The 21000-nt window shown below is 54.0% G+C and overlaps 5 protein-coding genes and 1 pseudogene across 5 annotated transcripts; all 6 read left to right on the top strand.

Annotated features, from left to right (window-relative positions):
• Positions 1-671: 671 nt before the first annotated feature.
• On the top strand, positions 672-1443 carry LOC135292456 (feather keratin Cos1-2-like; annotated as a pseudogene).
• Positions 1444-4592: 3149 nt separating this feature from the next.
• Positions 4593-4901, top strand: LOC135292455 (feather keratin Cos1-2-like). Its single transcript, XM_064406657.1, has one exon. It carries the CDS (start codon positions 4593-4595, stop codon positions 4899-4901), a length of 309 nt encoding a protein of 102 aa, XP_064262727.1.
• A 3147-nt stretch (positions 4902-8048) lies between these two features.
• Positions 8049-8357, top strand: LOC135292454 (feather keratin Cos1-2-like). The gene has a single exon (XM_064406656.1). It carries the CDS (start codon positions 8049-8051, stop codon positions 8355-8357), a length of 309 nt encoding a protein of 102 aa, XP_064262726.1.
• Positions 8358-11505: 3148 nt separating this feature from the next.
• Positions 11506-11814, top strand: LOC135292453 (feather keratin Cos1-2-like). Its single transcript, XM_064406655.1, has one exon. The coding sequence runs from the start codon at positions 11506-11508 to the stop codon at positions 11812-11814; it is 309 nt and encodes a 102-aa protein (XP_064262725.1).
• Positions 11815-14962: 3148 nt separating this feature from the next.
• Positions 14963-15271, top strand: LOC135292452 (feather keratin Cos1-2-like). Its single transcript, XM_064406654.1, has one exon. The coding sequence runs from the start codon at positions 14963-14965 to the stop codon at positions 15269-15271; it is 309 nt and encodes a 102-aa protein (XP_064262724.1).
• Positions 15272-18416: 3145 nt separating this feature from the next.
• On the top strand, positions 18417-18725 carry LOC135292451 (feather keratin Cos1-2-like). Its single transcript, XM_064406653.1, has one exon. It carries the CDS (start codon positions 18417-18419, stop codon positions 18723-18725), a length of 309 nt encoding a protein of 102 aa, XP_064262723.1.
• Positions 18726-21000: the final 2275 nt, after the last annotated feature.

The following is a 21000-nucleotide window of genomic DNA, read 5'->3' as shown; positions in this document are numbered from 1 at the left end:
ATGGAATAATGCAAAGATCTGTGTGGTCCCAGAAAGTCAGCAAAGAGTCAGGAACAGACAGCAAAGATGTGCAGTTCTGGGAACTCTGCTGACGAGATACTGGAGACAAGTCTGGCAGAAAATTACTCAGGTGTCCTGGACAAGGATCAGGCCCCAGACAACTCCTGATATTCCCAGAGGACCCACTGAGAGTGCACAGAAAGATGACAATCCAAATGAGGCCAACACCATTTTTTCTCTGAGCACTGTTAAAGTAGCAACAGAGTCCATCCCTCCCAGCACAGGCAGAACTGTGTGCAACACTGAGTGGCCATCATGGAGAGATGGGAAAAGCAACAGAAAATGATGTGTCACGATCCCTCACATGGCATGTCCTTGGGCATTGGGGCAAGAAGCACGAGACTGACGCCCATTTCCTGACATCTTGGACAAAACCAAACCCACAGGAATGACACGGGTGAACACATTTGTCCACAGAGAATGCTGCCAGCTGATGGTCTGAGCATTCTAAATGCACACAGCATTGGTTTTGCCCAGGAAATCCTTGAATCTCTCATCCCAGTGCTTACAGAAATGACTCTTCATGTAGGAAAGCCCAGAGAATTAGCCAGGAAATGAAAAGGCAGCAGTACAGGAAACCAGGACACTGCCCCTACCATTACCTGGAATAGTGCACATTTGACATGAGCTGGTCAGAAAATTATGGCTTCCACTAAGGAGCCTCTGGGCCTGAGGCAGGCCGGGACTGCTATAAAAGGCAGCCCAAGTCTCTGCTCTCTCATCCACTTCTCTCACCTCCTCCTCCTCAGGAATCAGGTGAGTGCAGAGCCTCTTCTCCTGCTGCTGCTTCAAGAGCAGCTCTTGCCTAGCTGGAGGTCACAGCTGGGAGGGGCTGTCAGAGCCAAGGCCTGGGAGCTGCTTGTGCTGGGAGAGGGCAGGGGAGAGAAGGTCTTGTGCAGACAGAGAGAGGCTGGGACTGGGCTGAGGACGCTCCTGGTCTTTGAGCTGGGCAGTGCAGTGGGGGCCTGGAGGTGCCTTGGCTGCAGGGTGTTTGGGTGCCCTGCTCCTTCTCATGAGTCCTCACTCTGTGCTTCTCCCTGCCCTCTGTGCCAGGTGCACCTGTGAGCCCAAGCCATGTCCTGCTGCAAGCCCTGCGACCCTTGCTGCCAGCCCTGCGGCCCCTGCCCGCTGGCCAGCAGCTGCAATGAGTGCTGTGTCAGGCAGTGCCAGAGCTCCCACGTTGCCATTCAGCCGCCTGCTGTGCTGGTGACCCTGCCCGGCGCCATCCTCAGCTCCTCCCCACAGAACACCGCCGTGGGATCCTCCACCTCTGCTGCTGTTGGCAGCATCCTCAGCTCTCAGGGAGTGCCCATCAGCTCTGGGGGCTTTGACATCTCCTGCATCACCAACTGCTTTGGTGGCAGCAGATGCCGTCCCTGCTAAAGCTGCTGGCCATGTCTTCCGGCAACAACGCCCAAGACTTCCAACCATGCCTTTGGGCAGGAGATAGAGCTTCTGACAATTGTATTTAGAGCTTTGGACCATGGCTTCCTTGTTCTACTCTCCTCTCCTCTTCTGTCCCTCTCTACCCAGACACTCTAGTGTGGACATGCCGAGCATGATTTCCTCTCCAGAGCACTGCAAAGAGAACCTCATGAGAGCTCCATCGAAGTGGCTGCTCCTGGTGCTCTCTGTCAGCCAGCTCCTATTCTTCTTTAAACTAATTAAATTATGTTGCATTCAAGCCTTGGCCTCTGAGTTGTCTATTGCACTGGGGAAACCCCTCCACTTTGTTCAGGAAAACGCAAAGAAAGCAATGTTCTGGGTGCGTTGTAGCAGATTTATTTTGTGCCCTTTTCCCTTGGAGCTGATGAAGAACATCCCTGGCTATGTGGCAGACAAAGGCCATCATGGAGACTTGCGCTCCAAAGGAGTGCGGATGGAAACAACAGCTGGGGACAGCCCACAACTCAGCTCTTCCTATCACAACTTCATTACCTGGCCTGAGGTCTGTGGCCAGCACTCCTGAAAAGAAGGAGATGAGATCCAAACCTCCCCGAGTCCCTCAGCACTCGGCAGGGCCCATCTGCTGCCCAGACACCTAGGGCAGACGGGACCGCAGCTCCGGTCACGGCCAGCAGGGGCGCTGTTGGCTCCCGGCTGGGCAGGGCACGTGCCAAGTTTCCCCCAAGGCTGCAGAGGGCACTGTGGCACCAGCTCAGGGCTCATGCCGGAATGGCGGCTTCTCCGTGACAGGAAGGGATGGAAGAAAGGCTTTGCTTTGAGAAGCCCGGGGGGCCGTTGATCCCACTGCCACAGCTGGACTCTTGGCAGCAGCAAGATGGAACAGCTGGAACGAGTACAAATCGCGGGGTGGTGGATGAGATGTATCAGATGCTCTGCAGCTGAAGCTGGAACTGCGGGATGTCTCTGCAGGCAGGGCGCTCAATGGAGCAAAACCCAGAGCAGTGCCAAAGAAGCAGCAGGGGCCCAGCAGTGGCAGCCCAGCTCCAAGCAGTGCTCATAAAGGCAAGGTGGTGGTGAGAAGCCCCTCTTTTAGAGAGGCAGAGTGTTAACAAGGTCCCTGTGCAAAGGTGGCTCTTCTGGGCAGAACTCCACTCTCAGTAGAAGAAAGGCAGCAGGAGACCAAACCCCACCGTGGTGATGAATTCTCCCCACAGCGCTGCCATCTCTCTCCACTCTGAAAGCTGAGAGAGAAAGACAGCTAGGGGCTGCACTCAAAGACATTTTCTCAGTCCAAAAATCTCGGCATCTTGGGCCTCCATGAGAAACACTTTGATAAAACAAGTGCAGCCCAATGCCTTCTTTCCCTGAACTTGGCCACTTCTTTTCTCTCTCTTAAGTACCCCAGGCATTAGTGTTTCCTCCCAAATCAAGGGACAAAATGCCTGGAGAAAAAAAAACCCAAACAGAAAGATTCTAACCCTCAACATCTGCTAAAGGGGAGAGAACAGCACTCAGCTGTGCTATGTGGTTACATCTCACAGCAGAGCAACACCTGAATATGGGTTCTGCTCCGTCCTGCTCAGTCAGCACCAGCCTGCTGAGATGTAGAAACGCAGCTGGCATTGGCCTGGACAGGAGGAGCCTGTGTCCCACCCTGCTCACCAGCAACGTTCCACCAGAAGGAGATCCACTGAACGATAACACCCTGCAGAAACGGCCTGGCTGCCTTGCTGTTTCTTCCTCTCCATAAATCAGAAATGAAGAGTGCAGGAGGCAGAGGCTGATTTCAGTGCTAGATCTCATGGCCAGCTTGAAGCCATAACCATTCAGCTGTAGACCCCACACAAAGTGCCATTCCTGATGTCAAAGGAAACATCGCTCTCTCTGACATCACGAACACTCCAGCGAACAGTCCTGCTGCTCTGACCTGCACATGCCCTCAGCAGTGTCACCCAAGCACAGAATGATGCACTTGTACACAAACATGCCTGCATGGAATAATGCAAAGATCTGTGTGGTCCCAGAAAGTCAGCAAAGAGTCAGGAACAGACAGCAAAGATGTGCAGTTCTGGGAACTCTGCTGACGAGATACTGGAGACAAGTCTGGCAGAAAATTACTCAGGTGTCCTGGACAAGGATCAGGCCCCAGACAACTCCTGATATTCCCAGAGGACCCACTGAGAGTGCACAGAAAGATGACAATCCAAATGAGGCCAACACCATTTTTTCTCTGAGCACTGTTAAAGTAGCAACAGAGTCCATCCCTCCCAGCACAGGCAGAACTGTGTGCAACACTGAGTGGCCATCATGGAGAGATGGGAAAAGCAACAGAAAATGATGTGTCACGATCCCTCACATGGCATGTCCTTGGGCATTGGGGCAAGAAGCACGAGACTGACGCCCATTTCCTGACATCTTGGACAAAACCAAACCCACAGGAATGACACGGGTGAACACATTTGTCCACAGAGAATGCTGCCAGCTGATGGTTGAGCATTCTAAATGCACACAGCATTGGTTTTGCCCAGGAAATCCTTGAATCTCTCATCCCAGTGCTTACAGAAATGACTCTTCATGTAGGAAAGCCCAGAGAATTAGCCAGGAAATGAAAAGGCAGCAGTACAGGAAACCAGGACACTGCCCCTACCATTACCTGGAATAGTGCACATTTGACATGAGCTGGTCAGAAAATTATGGCTTCCACTAAGGAGCCTCTGCGCCTGAGTCAAGGCAGGACTGCTATAAAAGGCAGCCCAAGTCTCTGCTCTCTCATCCACTTCTCTCACCTCCTCCTCCTCAGGAATCAGGTGAGTGCAGAGCCTCTTCTCCTACTGCTGCTTCAAGAGCAGCTCTTGCCTAGCTGGAGGTCACAGCTGGGAGGGGCTGTCGGAGCCAAGGCCTGGGAGCTGCTTGTGCTGGGAGAGGGCAGGGGAGAGAAGGTCTTGTGCAGACAGAGAGAGGCTGGGACTTGGCTGAGGATGCTCCTGGGCTTTGAGCTGGGCTGTGCAGTGGGGGCCAGGAGGTGCCTTGGCTGCAGGGTGTTTGGGTGCCCTGCTCCTTCTCATGAGTCCTCACTCTGTGCTTCTCCCTGCCCTCTGTGCCAGGTGCACCTGTGAGCCCAAGCCATGTCCTGCTGCAAGCCCTGCGACCCTTGCTGCCAGCCCTGCGGCCCCTGCCCGCTGGCCAGCAGCTGCAATGAGTGCTGTGTCAGGCAGTGCCAGAGCTCCCACGTTGCCATTCAGCCGCCTGCTGTGCTGGTGACCCTGCCCGGCGCCATCCTCAGCTCCTCCCCACAGAACACCGCCGTGGGATCCTCCACCTCTGCTGCTGTTGGCAGCATCCTCAGCTCTCAGGGAGTGCCCATCAGCTCTGGGGGCTTTGACATCTCCTGCATCACCAACTGCTTTGGTGGCAGCAGATGCCGTCCCTGCTAAAGCTGCTGGCCATGTCTTCCGGCAACAACTCCCAAGACTTCCAACCACGCCTTTGGGCAGGAGATAGAGCTTCTGACAATTGTATTTAGAGCTTTGGACCATGGCTTCCTTGTTCTACTCTCCTCTCCTCTTCTGTCCCTCTCTACCCAGACACTCTAGTGTGGACATGCCGTCCTTCCTTCCTCTGCAAAGCAGCGCAAAGAAAGCACATGGGAGCTCCATCAAAGCGGCTGCTCCTGGTGCTCTCTGTCAGCCAGCTCCTTTTCTTCTTTAAACTTATTAAATTATGTTGCATTCAAGCCGTGGCCTCTGAGTTGTCTATTGTACTGGGGCAACCCCTCCACTTTGTTCAGGAAAACGCAAAGAAAGCAATGTTCTGGGTGCGTTGTAGCGGATTTATTTTTTGCCCTTTTCTCTTGGAGCTGATGAAGAACATCCCTGGCTATGTGGCAGACAAAGGCCATCATGGAGACTTGCGCTCCAAAGGAGTGTGGATGGAAACAACAGCTGGGGACAGCCCACAACTCAGCTCTTCCTATCACAACTTCATTACCTGGCCTGAGGTCTGTGGCCAGCACTCCTGAAAAGAAGGAGATGAGATCCAAACCTCCCCGAGTCCCTCAGCACTCGGCAGGGCCCATCTGCTGCCCAGACACCTAGGGCAGACGGGACCGCAGCTCCGGTCACGGCCAGCAGGGGCGCTGTTGGCTCCCGGCTGGGCAGGGCACGTGCCAAGTTTCCCCCAAGGCTGCAGAGGGCGCTGTGGCACCAGCTCAGGGCTCATGCCGGAATGGCGGCTTCTCCGTGACAGGAAGGGATGGAAGAAAGGCTTTGCTTTGAGAAGCCTGGGGGGCCGTTGATCCCACTGCCACAGCTGGACTCTTGGCAGCAGCAAGATGGAACAGCTGGAACGAGTACAAATCGCGGGGTGGTGGATGAGATGTATCAGATGCTCTGCAGCTGAAGCTGGAACTGCGGGATGTCTCTGCAGGCAGGGCGCTCAATGGAGCAAAACCCAGAGCAGTGCCAAAGAAGCAGCAGGGGCCCAGCAGTGGCAGCCCGGCTCCAAGCAGTGCTCATAAAGGCAAGGTGGTGGTGAGAAGCCCCTCTTTTAGAGAGGCAGAGTGTTAACAAGGTCCCTGTGCAAAGGTGGCTCTTCTGGGCAGAACTCCACTCTCAGTAGAAGAAAGGCAGCAGGAGACCAAACCCCACCGTGGTGATGAATTCTCCCCACAGCGCTGCCATCTCTCTCCACTCTGAAAGCTGAGAGAGAAAGACAGCTAGGGGCTGCACTCAAAGACATTTTCTCAGTCCAAAAATCTCGGCATCTTGGGCCTCCATGAGAAACACTTTGATAAAACAAGTGCAGCCCAATGCCTTCTTTCCCTGAACTTGGCCACTTCTTTTCTCACTCTTAAGTACCCCAGGCATTAGTGTTTCCTCCCAAATCAAGGGACAAAATGCCTGGAGAAAAAAAAAACCCAAACAGAAAGATTCTAACCCTCAACATCTGCTAAAGGGGAGAGAACAGCACTCAGCTGTGCTATGTGGTTACATCTCACAGCAGAGCAACACCTGAATATGGGTTCTGCTCCGTCCTGCTCAGTCAGCACCAGCCTGCTGAGATGTAGAAACACAGCTGGCATTGGCCTGGACAGGAGGAGCCTGTGTCCCACCCTGCTCACCAACAACGTTCCACCTGAAGGAGAACCACTTCATGGTAACACCCTGCAGAAGTGGCCCGGCTGCCTTGCTGTTTCTCCCTCTCCATGAAACAGAAATGGAGAGTGCAGGAGGCAGAAGCTGATTTCAGTGCTAGTACTCGGCAAGGTTGAAGCCATGACCACTCAGCTGTAGATTCCATACAAAATGACATTCCTGATGTCAAAGGAAACATCGCTCTCTCTGACATCACGAACACTCCAGCGAACAGTCCTGCTGCTCTGACCTGCACATGCCCTCAGCAGTGTCACCCAAGCACAGAATGATGCACTTGTACACAAACATGCCTGCATGGAATAATGCAAAGATCTGTGTGGTCCCAGAAAGTCAGCAAAGAGTCAGGAACAGACAGCAAAGATGTGCAGTTCTGGGAACTCTGCTGACGAGATACTGGAGACAAGTCTGGCAGAAAATTACTCAGGTGTCCTGGACAAGGATCAGGCCCCAGACAACTCCTGATATTCCCAGAGGACCCACTGAGAGTGCACAGAAAGATGACAATCCAAATGAGGCCAACACCATTTTTTCTCTGAGCACTGTTAAAGTAGCAACAGAGTCCATCCCTCCCAGCACAGGCAGAACTGTGTGCAACACTGAGTGGCCATCATGGAGAGATGGGAAAAGCAACAGAAAATGATGTGTCACGATCCCTCACATGGCATGTCCTTGGGCATTGGGGCAAGAAGCACGAGACTGACGCCCATTTCCTGACATCTTGGACAAAACCAAACCCACAGGAATGACACGGGTGAACACATTTGTCCACAGAGAATGCTGCCAGCTGATGGTCTGAGCATTCTAAATGCACACAGCATTGGTTTTGCCCAGGAAATCCTTGAATCTCTCATCCCAGTGCTTACAGAAATGACTCTTCATGTAGGAAAGCCCAGAGAATTAGCCAGGAAATGAAAAGGCAGCAGTACAGGAAACCAGGACACTGCCCCTACCATTACCTGGAATAGTGCACATTTGACATGAGCTGGTCAGAAAATTATGGCTTCCACTAAGGAGCCTCTGCGCCTGAGGCAGGCCGGGACTGCTATAAAAGGCAGCCCAAGTCTCTGCTCTCTCATCCACTTCTCTCACCTCCTCCTCCTCAGGAATCAGGTGAGTGCAGAGCCTCTTCTCCTGCTGCTGCTTCAAGAGCAGCTCTTGCCTAGCTGGAGGTCACAGCTGGGAGGGGCTGTCAGAGCCAAGGCCTGGGAGCTGCTTGTGCTGGGAGAGGGCAGGGGAGAGAAGGTCTTGTGCAGACAGAGAGAGGCTGGGACTGGGCTGAGGACGCTCCTGGTCTTTGAGCTGGGCAGTGCAGTGGGGGCCTGGAGGTGCCTTGGCTGCAGGGTGTTTGGGTGCCCTGCTCCTTCTCATGAGTCCTCACTCTGTGCTTCTCCCTGCCCTCTGTGCCAGGTGCACCTGTGAGCCCAAGCCATGTCCTGCTGCAAGCCCTGCGACCCTTGCTGCCAGCCCTGCGGCCCCTGCCCGCTGGCCAGCAGCTGCAATGAGTGCTGTGTCAGGCAGTGCCAGAGCTCCCACGTTGCCATTCAGCCGCCTGCTGTGCTGGTGACCCTGCCCGGCGCCATCCTCAGCTCCTCCCCACAGAACACCGCCGTGGGATCCTCCACCTCTGCTGCTGTTGGCAGCATCCTCAGCTCTCAGGGAGTGCCCATCAGCTCTGGGGGCTTTGACATCTCCTGCATCACCAACTGCTTTGGTGGCAGCAGATGCCGTCCCTGCTAAAGCTGCTGGCCATGTCTTCCGGCAACAACGCCCAAGACTTCCAACCATGCCTTTGGGCAGGAGATAGAGCTTCTGACAATTGTATTTAGAGCTTTGGACCATGGCTTCCTTGTTCTACTCTCCTCTCCTCTTCTGTCCCTCTCTACCCAGACACTCTAGTGTGGACATGCCGTCCTTCCTTCCTCTGCAAAGCAGCGCAAAGAAAGCACATGGGAGCTCCATCAAAGCGGCTGCTCCTGGTGCTCTCTGTCAGCCAGCTCCTTTTCTTCTTTAAACTTATTAAATTATGTTGCATTCAAGCCGTGGCCTCTGAGTTGTCTATTGTACTGGGGCAACCCCTCCACTTTGTTCAGGAAAACGCAAAGAAAGCAATGTTCTGGGTGCGTTGTAGCGGATTTATTTTGTGCCCTTTTCTCTTGGAGCTGATGAAGAACATCCCTGGCTATGTGGCAGACAAAGGCCATCACGGAGACTTGCGCTCCAAAGGAGTGCGGATGGAAACAACAGCTGAGGACAGCCCACAACTCAGCTCTTCCTATCACAACTTCATTACCTGTCCTGAGGTCGGTGGCCAGCACTCCTGAAAAGAAGGAGATGAGATCCAAACCTCCCCGAGTCCCTCAGCACTCGGCAGGGCCCAGCTGCTGCCCAGACACCCAGGGCAGACGGGACCGCAGCTCCGGTCACGGCCAGCAGGGGCGCTGTTGGCTCCCGGCTGGGCAGGGCACGTGCCAAGTTTCCCCCAAGGCTGCAGAGGGCGCTGTGGCACCAGCTCAGGGCTCATGCCGGAATGGCGGCTTCTCCGTGACAGGAAGGGATGGAAGAAAGGCTTTGCTTTGAGAAGCCCGGGGGGCCGTTGATCCCACTGCCACAGCTGGACTCTTGGCAGCAGCAAGATGGAACAGCTGGAACGAGTACAAATCGCGGGGTGGTGGATGAGATGTATCAGATGCTCTGCAGCTGAAGCTGGAACTGCGGGATGTCTCTGCAGGCAGGGCGCTCAATGGAGCAAAACCCAGAGCAGTGCCAAAGAAGCAGCAGGGGCCCAGCAGTGGCAGCCCGGCTCCAAGCAGTGCTCATAAAGGCAAGGTGGTGGTGAGAAGCCCCTCTTTTAGAGAGGCAGAGTGTTAACAAGGTCCCTGTGCAAAGGTGGCTCTTCTGGGCAGAACTCCACTCTCAGTAGAAGAAAGGCAGCAGGAGACCAAACCCCACCGTGGTGATGAATTCTCCCCACAGCGCTGCCATCTCTCTCCACTCTGAAAGCTGAGAGAGAAAGACAGCTAGGGGCTGCACTCAAAGACATTTTCTCAGTCCAAAAATCTCGGCATCTTGGGCCTCCATGAGAAACACTTTGATAAAACAAGTGCAGCCCAATGCCTTCTTTCCCTGAACTTGGCCACTTCTTTTCTCTCTCTTAAGTACCCCAGGCATTAGTGTTTCCTCCCAAATCAAGGGACAAAATGCCTGGAGAAAAAAAAACCCAAACAGAAAGATTCTAACCCTCAACATCTGCTAAAGGGGAGAGAACAGCACTCAGCTGTGCTATGTGGTTACATCTCACAGCAGAGCAACACCTGAATATGGGTTCTGCTCCGTCCTGCTCAGTCAGCACCAGCCTGCTGAGATGTAGAAACGCAGCTGGCATTGGCCTGGACAGGAGGAGCCTGTGTCCCACCCTGCTCACCAGCAACGTTCCACCAGAAGGAGATCCACTGAACGATAACACCCTGCAGAAACGGCCTGGCTGCCTTGCTGTTTCTTCCTCTCCATAAATCAGAAATGAAGAGTGCAGGAGGCAGAGGCTGATTTCAGTGCTAGATCTCATGGCCAGCTTGAAGCCATAACCATTCAGCTGTAGACCCCACACAAAGTGCCATTCCTGATGTCAAAGGAAACATCGCTCTCTCTGACATCACGAACACTCCAGCGAACAGTCCTGCTGCTCTGACCTGCACATGCCCTCAGCAGTGTCACCCAAGCACAGAATGATGCACTTGTACACAAACATGCCTGCATGGAATAATGCAAAGATCTGTGTGGTCCCAGAAAGTCAGCAAAGAGTCAGGAACAGACAGCAAAGATGTGCAGTTCTGGGAACTCTGCTGACGAGATACTGGAGACAAGTCTGGCAGAAAATTACTCAGGTGTCCTGGACAAGGATCAGGACCCAGACAACTCCTGATATTCCCAGAGGACCCACTGAGAGTGCACAGAAAGATGACAATCCAAATGAGGCCAACACCATTTTTTCTCTGAGCACTGTTAAAGTAGCAACAGAGTCCATCCCTCCCAGCACAGGCAGAACTGTGTGCAACACTGAGTGGCCATCATGGAGAGATGGGAAAAGCAACAGAAAATGATGTGTCACGATCCCTCACATGGCATGTCCTTGGGCATTGGGGCAAGAAGCACGAGACTGACGCCCATTTCCTGACATCTTGGACAAAACCAAACCCACAGGAATGACACGGGTGAACACATTTGTCCACAGAGAATGCTGCCAGCTGATGGTCTGAGCATTCTAAATGCACACAGCATTGGTTTTGCCCAGGAAATCCTTGAATCTCTCATCCCAGTGCTTACAGAAATGACTCTTCATGTAGGAAAGCCCAGAGAATTAGCCAGGAAATGAAAAGGCAGCAGTACAGGAAACCAGGACACTGCCCCTACCATTACCTGGAATAGTGCACATTTGACATGAGCTGGTCAGAAAATTATGGCTTCCACTAAGGAGCCTCTGCGCCTGAGGCAGGCCGGGACTGCTATAAAAGGCAGCCCAAGTCTCTGCTCTCTCATCCACTTCTCTCACCTCCTCCTCCTCAGGAATCAGGTGAGTGCAGAGCCTCTTCTCCTGCTGCTGCTTCAAGAGCAGCTCTTGCCTAGCTGGAGGTCACAGCTGGGAGGGGCTGTCAGAGCCAAGGCCTGGGAGCTGCTTGTGCTGGGAGAGGGCAGGGGAGAGAAGGTCTTGTGCAGACAGAGAGAGGCTGGGACTGGGCTGAGGACGCTCCTGGTCTTTGAGCTGGGCAGTGCAGTGGGGGCCTGGAGGTGCCTTGGCTGCAGGGTGTTTGGGTGCCCTGCTCCTTCTCATGAGTCCTCACTCTGTGCTTCTCCCTGCCCTCTGTGCCAGGTGCACCTGTGAGCCCAAGCCATGTCCTGCTGCAAGCCCTGCGACCCTTGCTGCCAGCCCTGCGGCCCCTGCCCGCTGGCCAGCAGCTGCAATGAGTGCTGTGTCAGGCAGTGCCAGAGCTCCCACGTTGCCATTCAGCCGCCTGCTGTGCTGGTGACCCTGCCCGGCGCCATCCTCAGCTCCTCCCCACAGAACACCGCCGTGGGATCCTCCACCTCTGCTGCTGTTGGCAGCATCCTCAGCTCTCAGGGAGTGCCCATCAGCTCTGGGGGCTTTGACATCTCCTGCATCACCAACTGCTTTGGTGGCAGCAGATGCCGTCCCTGCTAAAGCTGCTGGCCATGTCTTCCGGCAACAACGCCCAAGACTTCCAACCATGCCTTTGGGCAGGAGATAGAGCTTCTGACAATTGTATTTAGAGCTTTGGACCATGGCTTCCTTGTTCTACTCTCCTCTCCTCTTCTGTCCCTCTCTACCCAGACACTCTAGTGTGGACATGCCGTCCTTCCTTCCTCTGCAAAGCAGCGCAAAGAAAGCACATGGGAGCTCCATCAAAGCGGCTGCTCCTGGTGCTCTCTGTCAGCCAGCTCCTTTTCTTCTTTAAACTTATTAAATTATGTTGCATTCAAGCCGTGGCCTCTGAGTTGTCTATTGTACTGGGGCAACCCCTCCACTTTGTTCAGGAAAACGCAAAGAAAGCAATGTTCTGGGTGCGTTGTAGCGGATTTATTTTGTGCCCTTTTCTCTTGGAGCTGATGAAGAACATCCCTGGCTATGTGGCAGACAAAGGCCATCACGGAGACTTGCGCTCCAAAGGAGTGCGGATGGAAACAACAGCTGAGGACAGCCCACAACTCAGCTCTTCCTATCACAACTTCATTACCTGTCCTGAGGTCGGTGGCCAGCACTCCTGAAAAGAAGGAGATGAGATCCAAACCTCCCCGAGTCCCTCAGCACTCGGCAGGGCCCAGCTGCTGCCCAGACACCCAGGGCAGACGGGACCGCAGCTCCGGTCACGGCCAGCAGGGGCGCTGTTGGCTCCCGGCTGGGCAGGGCACGTGCCAAGTTTCCCCCAAGGCTGCAGAGGGCGCTGTGGCACCAGCTCAGGGCTCATGCCGGAATGGCGGCTTCTCCGTGACAGGAAGGGATGGAAGAAAGGCTTTGCTTTGAGAAGCCCGGGGGGCCGTTGATCCCACTGCCACAGCTGGACTCTTGGCAGCAGCAAGATGGAACAGCTGGAACGAGTACAAATCGCGGGGTGGTGGATGAGATGTATCAGATGCTCTGCAGCTGAAGCTGGAACTGCGGGATGTCTCTGCAGGCAGGGCGCTCAATGGAGCAAAACCCAGAGCAGTGCCAAAGAAGCAGCAGGGGCCCAGCAGTGGCAGCCCGGCTCCAAGCAGTGCTCATAAAGGCAAGGTGGTGGTGAGAAGCCCCTCTTTTAGAGAGGCAGAGTGTTAACAAGGTCCCTGTGCAAAGGTGGCTCTTCTGGGCAGAACTCCACTCTCAGTAGAAGAAAGGCAGCAGGAGACCAAACCCCACCGTGGTGATGAATTCTCCCCACAGCGCTGCCATCTCTCTCCACTCTGAAAGCTGAGAGAGAAAGACAGCTAGGGGCTGCACTCAAAGACATTTTCTCAGTCCAAAAATCTCGGCATCTTGGGCCTCCATGAGAAACACTTTGATAAAACAAGTGCAGCCCAATGCCTTCTTTCCCTGAACTTGGCCACTTCTTTTCTCTCTCTTAAGTACCCCAGGCATTAGTGTTTCCTCCCAAATCAAGGGACAAAATGCCTGGAGAAAAAAAAACCCAAACAGAAAGATTCTAACCCTCAACATCTGCTAAAGGGGAGAGAACAGCACTCAGCTGTGCTATGTGGTTACATCTCACAGCAGAGCAACACCTGAATATGGGTTCTGCTCCGTCCTGCTCAGTCAGCACCAGCCTGCTGAGATGTAGAAACGCAGCTGGCATTGGCCTGGACAGGAGGAGCCTGTGTCCCACCCTGCTCACCAGCAACGTTCCACCAGAAGGAGATCCACTGAACGATAACACCCTGCAGAAACGGCCTGGCTGCCTTGCTGTTTCTTCCTCTCCATAAATCAGAAATGAAGAGTGCAGGAGGCAGAGGCTGATTTCAGTGCTAGATCTCATGGCCAGCTTGAAGCCATAACCATTCAGCTGTAGACCCCACACAAAGTGCCATTCCTGATGTCAAAGGAAACATCGCTCTCTCTGACATCACGAACACTCCAGCGAACAGTCCTGCTGCTCTGACCTGCACATGCCCTCAGCAGTGTCACCCAAGCACAGAATGATGCACTTGTACACAAACATGCCTGCATGGAATAATGCAAAGATCTGTGTGGTCCCAGAAAGTCAGCAAAGAGTCAGGAACAGACAGCAAAGATGTGCAGTTCTGGGAACTCTGCTGACGAGATACTGGAGACAAGTCTGGCAGAAAATTACTCAGGTGTCCTGGACAAGGATCAGGACCCAGACAACTCCTGATATTCCCAGAGGACCCACTGAGAGTGCACAGAAAGATGACAATCCAAATGAGGCCAACACCATTTTTTCTCTGAGCACTGTTAAAGTAGCAACAGAGTCCATCCCTCCCAGCACAGGCAGAACTGTGTGCAACACTGAGTGGCCATCATGGAGAGATGGGAAAAGCAACAGAAAATGATGTGTCACGATCCCTCACATGGCATGTCCTTGGGCATTGGGGCAAGAAGCACGAGACTGACGCCCATTTCCTGACATCTTGGACAAAACCAAACCCACAGGAATGACACGGGTGAACACATTTGTCCACAGAGAATGCTGCCAGCTGATGGTCTGAGCATTCTAAATGCACACAGCATTGGTTTTGCCCAGGAAATCCTTGAATCTCTCATCCCAGTGCTTACAGAAATGACTCTTCATGTAGGAAAGCCCAGAGAATTAGCCAGGAAATGAAAAGGCAGCAGTACAGGAAACCAGGACACTGCCCCTACCATTACCTGGAATAGTGCACATTTGACATGAGCTGGTCAGAAAATTATGGCTTCCACTAAGGAGCCTCTGCGCCTGAGGCAGGCCGGGACTGCTATAAAAGGCAGCCCAAGTCTCTGCTCTCTCATCCACTTCTCTCACCTCCTCCTCCTCAGGAATCAGGTGAGTGCAGAGCCTCTTCTCCTGCTGCTGCTTCAAGAGCAGCTCTTGCCTAGCTGGAGGTCACAGCTGGGAGGGGCTGTCAGAGCCAAGGCCTGGGAGCTGCTTGTGCTGGGAGAGGGCAGGGGAGAGAAGGTCTTGTGCAGACAGAGAGAGGCTGGGACTGGGCTGAGGACGCTCCTGGTCTTTGAGCTGGGCAGTGCAGTGGGGGCCTGGAGGTGCCTTGGCTGCAGGGTGTTTGGGTGCCCTGCTCCTTCTCATGAGTCCTCACTCTGTGCTTCTCCCTGCCCTCTGTGCCAGGTGCACCTGTGAGCCCAAGCCATGTCCTGCTGCAAGCCCTGCGACCCTTGCTGCCAGCCCTGCGGCCCCTGCCCGCTGGCCAGCAGCTGCAATGAGTGCTGTGTCAGGCAGTGCCAGAGCTCCCACGTTGCCATTCAGCCGCCTGCTGTGCTGGTGACCCTGCCCGGCGCCATCCTCAGCTCCTCCCCACAGAACACCGCCGTGGGATCCTCCACCTCTGCTGCTGTTGGCAGCATCCTCAGCTCTCAGGGAGTGCCCATCAGCTCTGGGGGCTTTGACATCTCCTGCATCACCAACTGCTTTGGTGGCAGCAGATGCCGTCCCTGCTAAAGCTGCTGGCCATGTCTTCCGGCAACAACGCCCAAGACTTCCAACCATGCCTTTGGGCAGGAGATAGAGCTTCTGACAATTGTATTTAGAGCTTTGGACCATGGCTTCCTTGTTCTACTCTCCTCTCCTCTTCTGTCCCTCTCTACCCAGACACTCTAGTGTGGACATGCCGTCCTTCCTTCCTCTGCAAAGCAGCGCAAAGAAAGCACATGGGAGCTCCATCAAAGCGGCTGCTCCTGGTGCTCTCTGTCAGCCAGCTCCTTTTCTTCTTTAAACTTATTAAATTATGTTGCATTCAAGCCGTGGCCTCTGAGTTGTCTATTGTACTGGGGCAACCCCTCCACTTTGTTCAGGAAAACGCAAAGAAAGCAATGTTCTGGGTGCGTTGTAGCGGATTTATTTTGTGCCCTTTTCTCTTGGAGCTGATGAAGAACATCCCTGGCTATGTGGCAGACAAAGGCCATCACGGAGACTTGCGCTCCAAAGGAGTGCGGATGGAAACAACAGCTGAGGACAGCCCACAACTCAGCTCTTCCTATCACAACTTCATTACCTGTCCTGAGGTCGGTGGCCAGCACTCCTGAAAAGAAGGAGATGAGATCCAAACCTCCCCGAGTCCCTCAGCACTCGGCAGGGCCCAGCTGCTGCCCAGACACCCAGGGCAGACGGGACCGCAGCTCCGGTCACGGCCAGCAGGGGCGCTGTTGGCTCCCGGCTGGGCAGGGCACGTGCCAAGTTTCCCCCAAGGCTGCAGAGGGCGCTGTGGCACCAGCTCAGGGCTCATGCCGGAATGGCGGCTTCTCCGTGACAGGAAGGGATGGAAGAAAGGCTTTGCTTTGAGAAGCCTGGGGGGCCGTTGATCCCACTGCCACAGCTGGACTCTTGGCAGCAGCAAGATGGAACAGCTGGAACGAGTACAAATCGCGGGGTGGTGGATGAGATGTATCAGATGCTCTGCAGCTGAAGCTGGAACTGCGGGATGTCTCTGCAGGCAGGGCGCTCAATGGAGCAAAACCCAGAGCAGTGCCAAAGAAGCAGCAGGGGCCCAGCAGTGGCAGCCCGGCTCCAAGCAGTGCTCATAAAGGCAAGGTGGTGGTGAGAAGCCCCTCTTTTAGAGAGGCAGAGTGTTAACAAGGTCCCTGTGCAAAGGTGGCTCTTCTGGGCAGAACTCCACTCTCAGTAGAAGAAAGGCAGCAGGAGACCAAACCCCACCGTGGTGATGAATTCTCCCCACAGCGCTGCCATCTCTCTCCACTCTGAAAGCTGAGAGAGAAAGACAGCTAGGGGCTGCACTCAAAGACATTTTCTCAGTCCAAAAATCTCGGCATCTTGGGCCTCCATGAGAAACACTTTGATAAAACAAGTGCAGCCCAATGCCTTCTTTCCCTGAACTTGGCCACTTCTTTTCTCTCTCTTAAGTACCCCAGGCATTAGTGTTTCCTCCCAAATCAAGGGACAAAATGCCTGGAGAAAAAAAAACCCAAACAGAAAGATTCTAACCCTCAACATCTGCTAAAGGGGAGAGAACAGCACTCAGCTGTGCTATGTGGTTACATCTCACAGCAGAGCAACACCTGAATATGGGTTCTGCTCCGTCCTGCTCAGTCAGCACCAGCCTGCTGAGATGTAGAAACGCAGCTGGCATTGGCCTGGACAGGAGGAGCCTGTGTCCCACCCTGCTCACCAACAACGTTCCACCTGAAGGAGAACCACTTCATGGTAACACCCTGCAGAAGTGGCCCGGCTGCCTTGCTGTTTCTCCCTCTCCATGAAACAGAAATGGAGAGTGCAGGAGGCAGAAGCTGATTTCAGTGCTAGTTCTCGGCCAGCTTGAAGCCATGACCACTCAGCTGTAGACCCCACACAAAGTGCCATTCCTGATGTCAAAGGAAGCATCGCTCTCTCTGACATCACGAACACTCCATCGAACAGTCCTGCTGCTCTGACCTGCACATGCCCTCAGCAGTGTCACCCAAGCACAGAATGATGCACTTGTACACAAACATGCCTGCATGGAATAATGCAAAGATCTGTGTGATCCCAGAAAGTCAGCAAAGAGTCAGGAACAGACAGCAAAGATGTGCAGTTCTGGGAACTCTGCTGACGAGATACTGGAGACAAGTCTGGCAGAAAATTACTCAGGTGTCCTGGACAAGGATCAGGACCCAGACAACTCCTGATATTCCCAGAGGACCCACTGAGAGTGCACAGAAAGATGACAATCCAAATGAGGCCAACACCATTTTTTCTCTGAGCACTGTTAAAGTAGCAACAGAGTCCATCCCTCCCAGCACAGGCAGAACTGTGTGCAACACTGAGTGGCCATCATGGAGAGATGGGAAAAGCAACAGAAAATGATGTGTCACGATCCCTCACATGGCATGTCCTTGGGCATTGGGGCAAGAAGCACGAGACTGACGCCCATTTCCTGACATCTTGGACAAAACCAAACCCACAGGAATGACACGGGTGAACACATTTGTCCACAGAGAATGCTGCCAGCTGATGGTTGAGCATTCTAAATGCACACAGCATTGGTTTTGCCCAGGAAATCCTTGAATCTCTCATCCCAGTGCTTACAGAAATGACTCTTCATGTAGGAAAGCCCAGAGAATTAGCCAGGAAATGAAAAGGCAGCAGTACAGGAAACCAGGACACTGCCCCTACCATTACCTGGAATAGTGCACATTTGACATGAGCTGGTCAGAAAATTATGGCTTCCACTAAGGAGCCTCTGCGCCTGAGTCAAGGCAGGACTGCTATAAAAGGCAGCCCAAGTCTCTGCTCTCTCATCCACTTCTCTCACCTCCTCCTCCTCAGGAATCAGGTGAGTGCAGAGCCTCTTCTCCTGCTGCTGCTTCAAGAGCAGCTCTTGCCTAGCTGGAGGTCACAGCTGGGAGGGGCTGTCAGAGCCAAGGCCTGGGAGCTGCTTGTGCTGGGAGAGGGCAGGGGAGAGAAGGTCTTGTGCAGACAGAGAGAGGCTGGGACTGGGCTGAGGACGCTCCTGGTCTTTGAGCTGGGCAGTGCAGTGGGGGCCTGGAGGTGCCTTGGCTGCAGGGTGTTTGGGTGCCCTGCTCCTTCTCATGAGTCCTCACTCTGTGCTTCTCCCTGCCCTCTGTGCCAGGTGCACCTGTGAGCCCAAGCCATGTCCTGCTGCAAGCCCTGCGACCCTTGCTGCCAGCCCTGCGGCCCCTGCCCGCTGGCCAGCAGCTGCAATGAGTGCTGTGTCAGGCAGTGCCAGAGCTCCCACGTTGCCATTCAGCCGCCTGCTGTGCTGGTGACCCTGCCCGGCGCCATCCTCAGCTCCTCCCCACAGAACACCGCCGTGGGATCCTCCACCTCTGCTGCTGTTGGCAGCATCCTCAGCTCTCAGGGAGTGCCCATCAGCTCTGGGGGCTTTGACATCTCCTGCATCACCAACTGCTTTGGTGGCAGCAGATGCCGTCCCTGCTAAAGCTGCTGGCCATGTCTTCCGGCAACAACGCCCAAGACTTCCAACCATGCCTTTGGGCAGGAGATAGAGCTTCTGACAATTGTATTTAGAGCTTTGGACCATGGCTTCCTTGTTCTACTCTCCTCTCCTCTTCTGTCCCTCTCTACCCAGACACTCTAGTGTGGACATGCCGTCCTTCCTTCCTCTGCAAAGCAGCGCAAAGAAAGCACATGGGAGCTCCATCAAAGCGGCTGCTCCTGGTGCTCTCTGTCAGCCAGCTCCTTTTCTTCTTTAAACTTATTAAATTATGTTGCATTCAAGCCGTGGCCTCTGAGTTGTCTATTGTACTGGGGCAACCCCTCCACTTTGTTCAGGAAAACGCAAAGAAAGCAATGTTCTGGGTGCGTTGTAGCAGATTTATTTTGTGCCCTTTTCCCTTGGAGCTGATGAAGAACATCCCTGGCTATGTGGCAGACAAAGGCCATCATGGAGACTTGCGCTCCAAAGGAGTGCGGATGGAAACAACAGCTGGGGACAGCCCACAACTCAGCTCTTCCTATCACAACTTCATTACCTGGCCTGAGGTCTGTGGCCAGCACTCCTGAAAAGAAGGAGATGAGATCCAAACCTCCCCGAGTCCCTCAGCACTCGGCAGGGCCCATCTGCTGCCCAGACACCTAGGGCAGACGGGACCGCAGCTCCGGTCACGGCCAGCAGGGGCGCTGTTGGCTCCCGGCTGGGCAGGGCACGTGCCAAGTTTCCCCCAAGGCTGCAGAGGGCGCTGTGGCACCAGCTCAGGGCTCATGCCGGAATGGCGGCTTCTCCGTGACAGGAAGGGATGGAAGAAAGGCTTTGCTTTGAGAAGCCCGGGGGGCCGTTGATCCCACTGCCACAGCTGGACTCTTGGCAGCAGCAAGATGGAACAGCTGGAACGAGTGCAAATCGCGGGGTGGTGGATGAGATGTATCAGATGCTCTGCAGCTGAAGCTGGAACTGCGGGATGTCTCTGCAGGCAGGGCGCTCAATGGAGCAAAACCCAGAGCAGTGCCAAAGAAGCAGCAGGGGCCCAGCAGTGGCAGCCCGGCTCCAAGCAGTGCTCATAAAGGCAAGGTGGTGGTGAGAAGCCCCTCTTTTAGAGAGGCAGAGTGTTAACAAGGTCCCTGTGCAAAGGTGGCTCTTCTGGGCAGAACTCCACTCTCAGTAGAAGAAAGGCAGCAGGAGACCAAACCCCACCGTGGTGATGAATTCTCCCCACAGCGCTGCCATCTCTCTCCACTCTGAAAGCTGAGAGAGAAAGACAGCTAGGGGCTGCACTCAAAGACATTTTCTCAGTCCAAAAATCTCGGCATCTTGGGCCTCCATGAGAAACACTTTGATAAAACAAGTGCAGCCCAATGCCTTCTTTCCCTGAACTTGGCCACTTCTTTTCTCTCTCTTAAGTACCCCAGGCATTAGTGTTTCCTCCCAAATCAAGGGACAAAATGCCTGGAGAAAAAAAAACCCAAACAGAAAGATTCTAACCCTCAACATCTGCTAAAGGGGAGAGAACAGCACTCAGCTGTGCTATGTGGTTACATCTCACAGCAGAGCAACACCTGAATATGGGTTCTGCTCCGTCCTGCTCAGTCAGCACCAGCCTGCTGAGATGTAGAAACGCAGCTGGCATTGGCCTGGACAGGAGGAGCCTGTGTCCCACCCTGCTCACCAGCAACGTTCCACCAGAAGGAGATCCACTGAACGATAACACCCTGCAGAAACGGCCTGGCTGCCTTGCTGTTTCTTCCTCTCCATAAATCAGAAATGAAGAGTGCAGGAGGCAGAGGCTGATTTCAGTGCTAGATCTCATGGCCAGCTTGAAGCCATAACCATTCAGCTGTAGACCCCACACAAAGTGCCATTCCTGATGTCAAAGGAAACATCGCTCTCTCTGACATCACGAAAACTCCAGCGAACAGTCCTGCTGCTCTGACCTGCACATGCCCTCAGCAGTGTCACCCAAGCACAGAATGATGCACTTGTACACAAACATGCCTGCATGGAATAATGCAAAGATCTGTGTGGTCCCAGAAAGTCAGCAAAGAGTCAGGAACAGACAGCAAAGATGTGCAGTTCTGGGAACTCTGCTGACGAGATACTGGAGACAAGTCTGGCAGAAAATTACTCAGGTGTCCTGGACAAGGATCAGGCCCCAGACAACTCCTGATATTCCCAGAGGACCCACTGAGAGTGCACAGAAAGATGACAATCCAAATGAGGCCAACACCATTTTTTCTCTGAGCACTGTTAAAGTAGCAAC

The sequence above is a fragment of the Passer domesticus genome, unplaced genomic scaffold (assembly GCF_036417665.1).
Source record: "Passer domesticus isolate bPasDom1 unplaced genomic scaffold, bPasDom1.hap1 HAP1_SCAFFOLD_367, whole genome shotgun sequence".
Lineage (NCBI taxonomy): Eukaryota > Metazoa > Chordata > Aves > Passeriformes > Passeridae > Passer > Passer domesticus.
The sequence above is the reverse complement of the archived record's forward strand: the minus strand, read 5'-3'. Positions and strand labels throughout refer to the sequence as shown.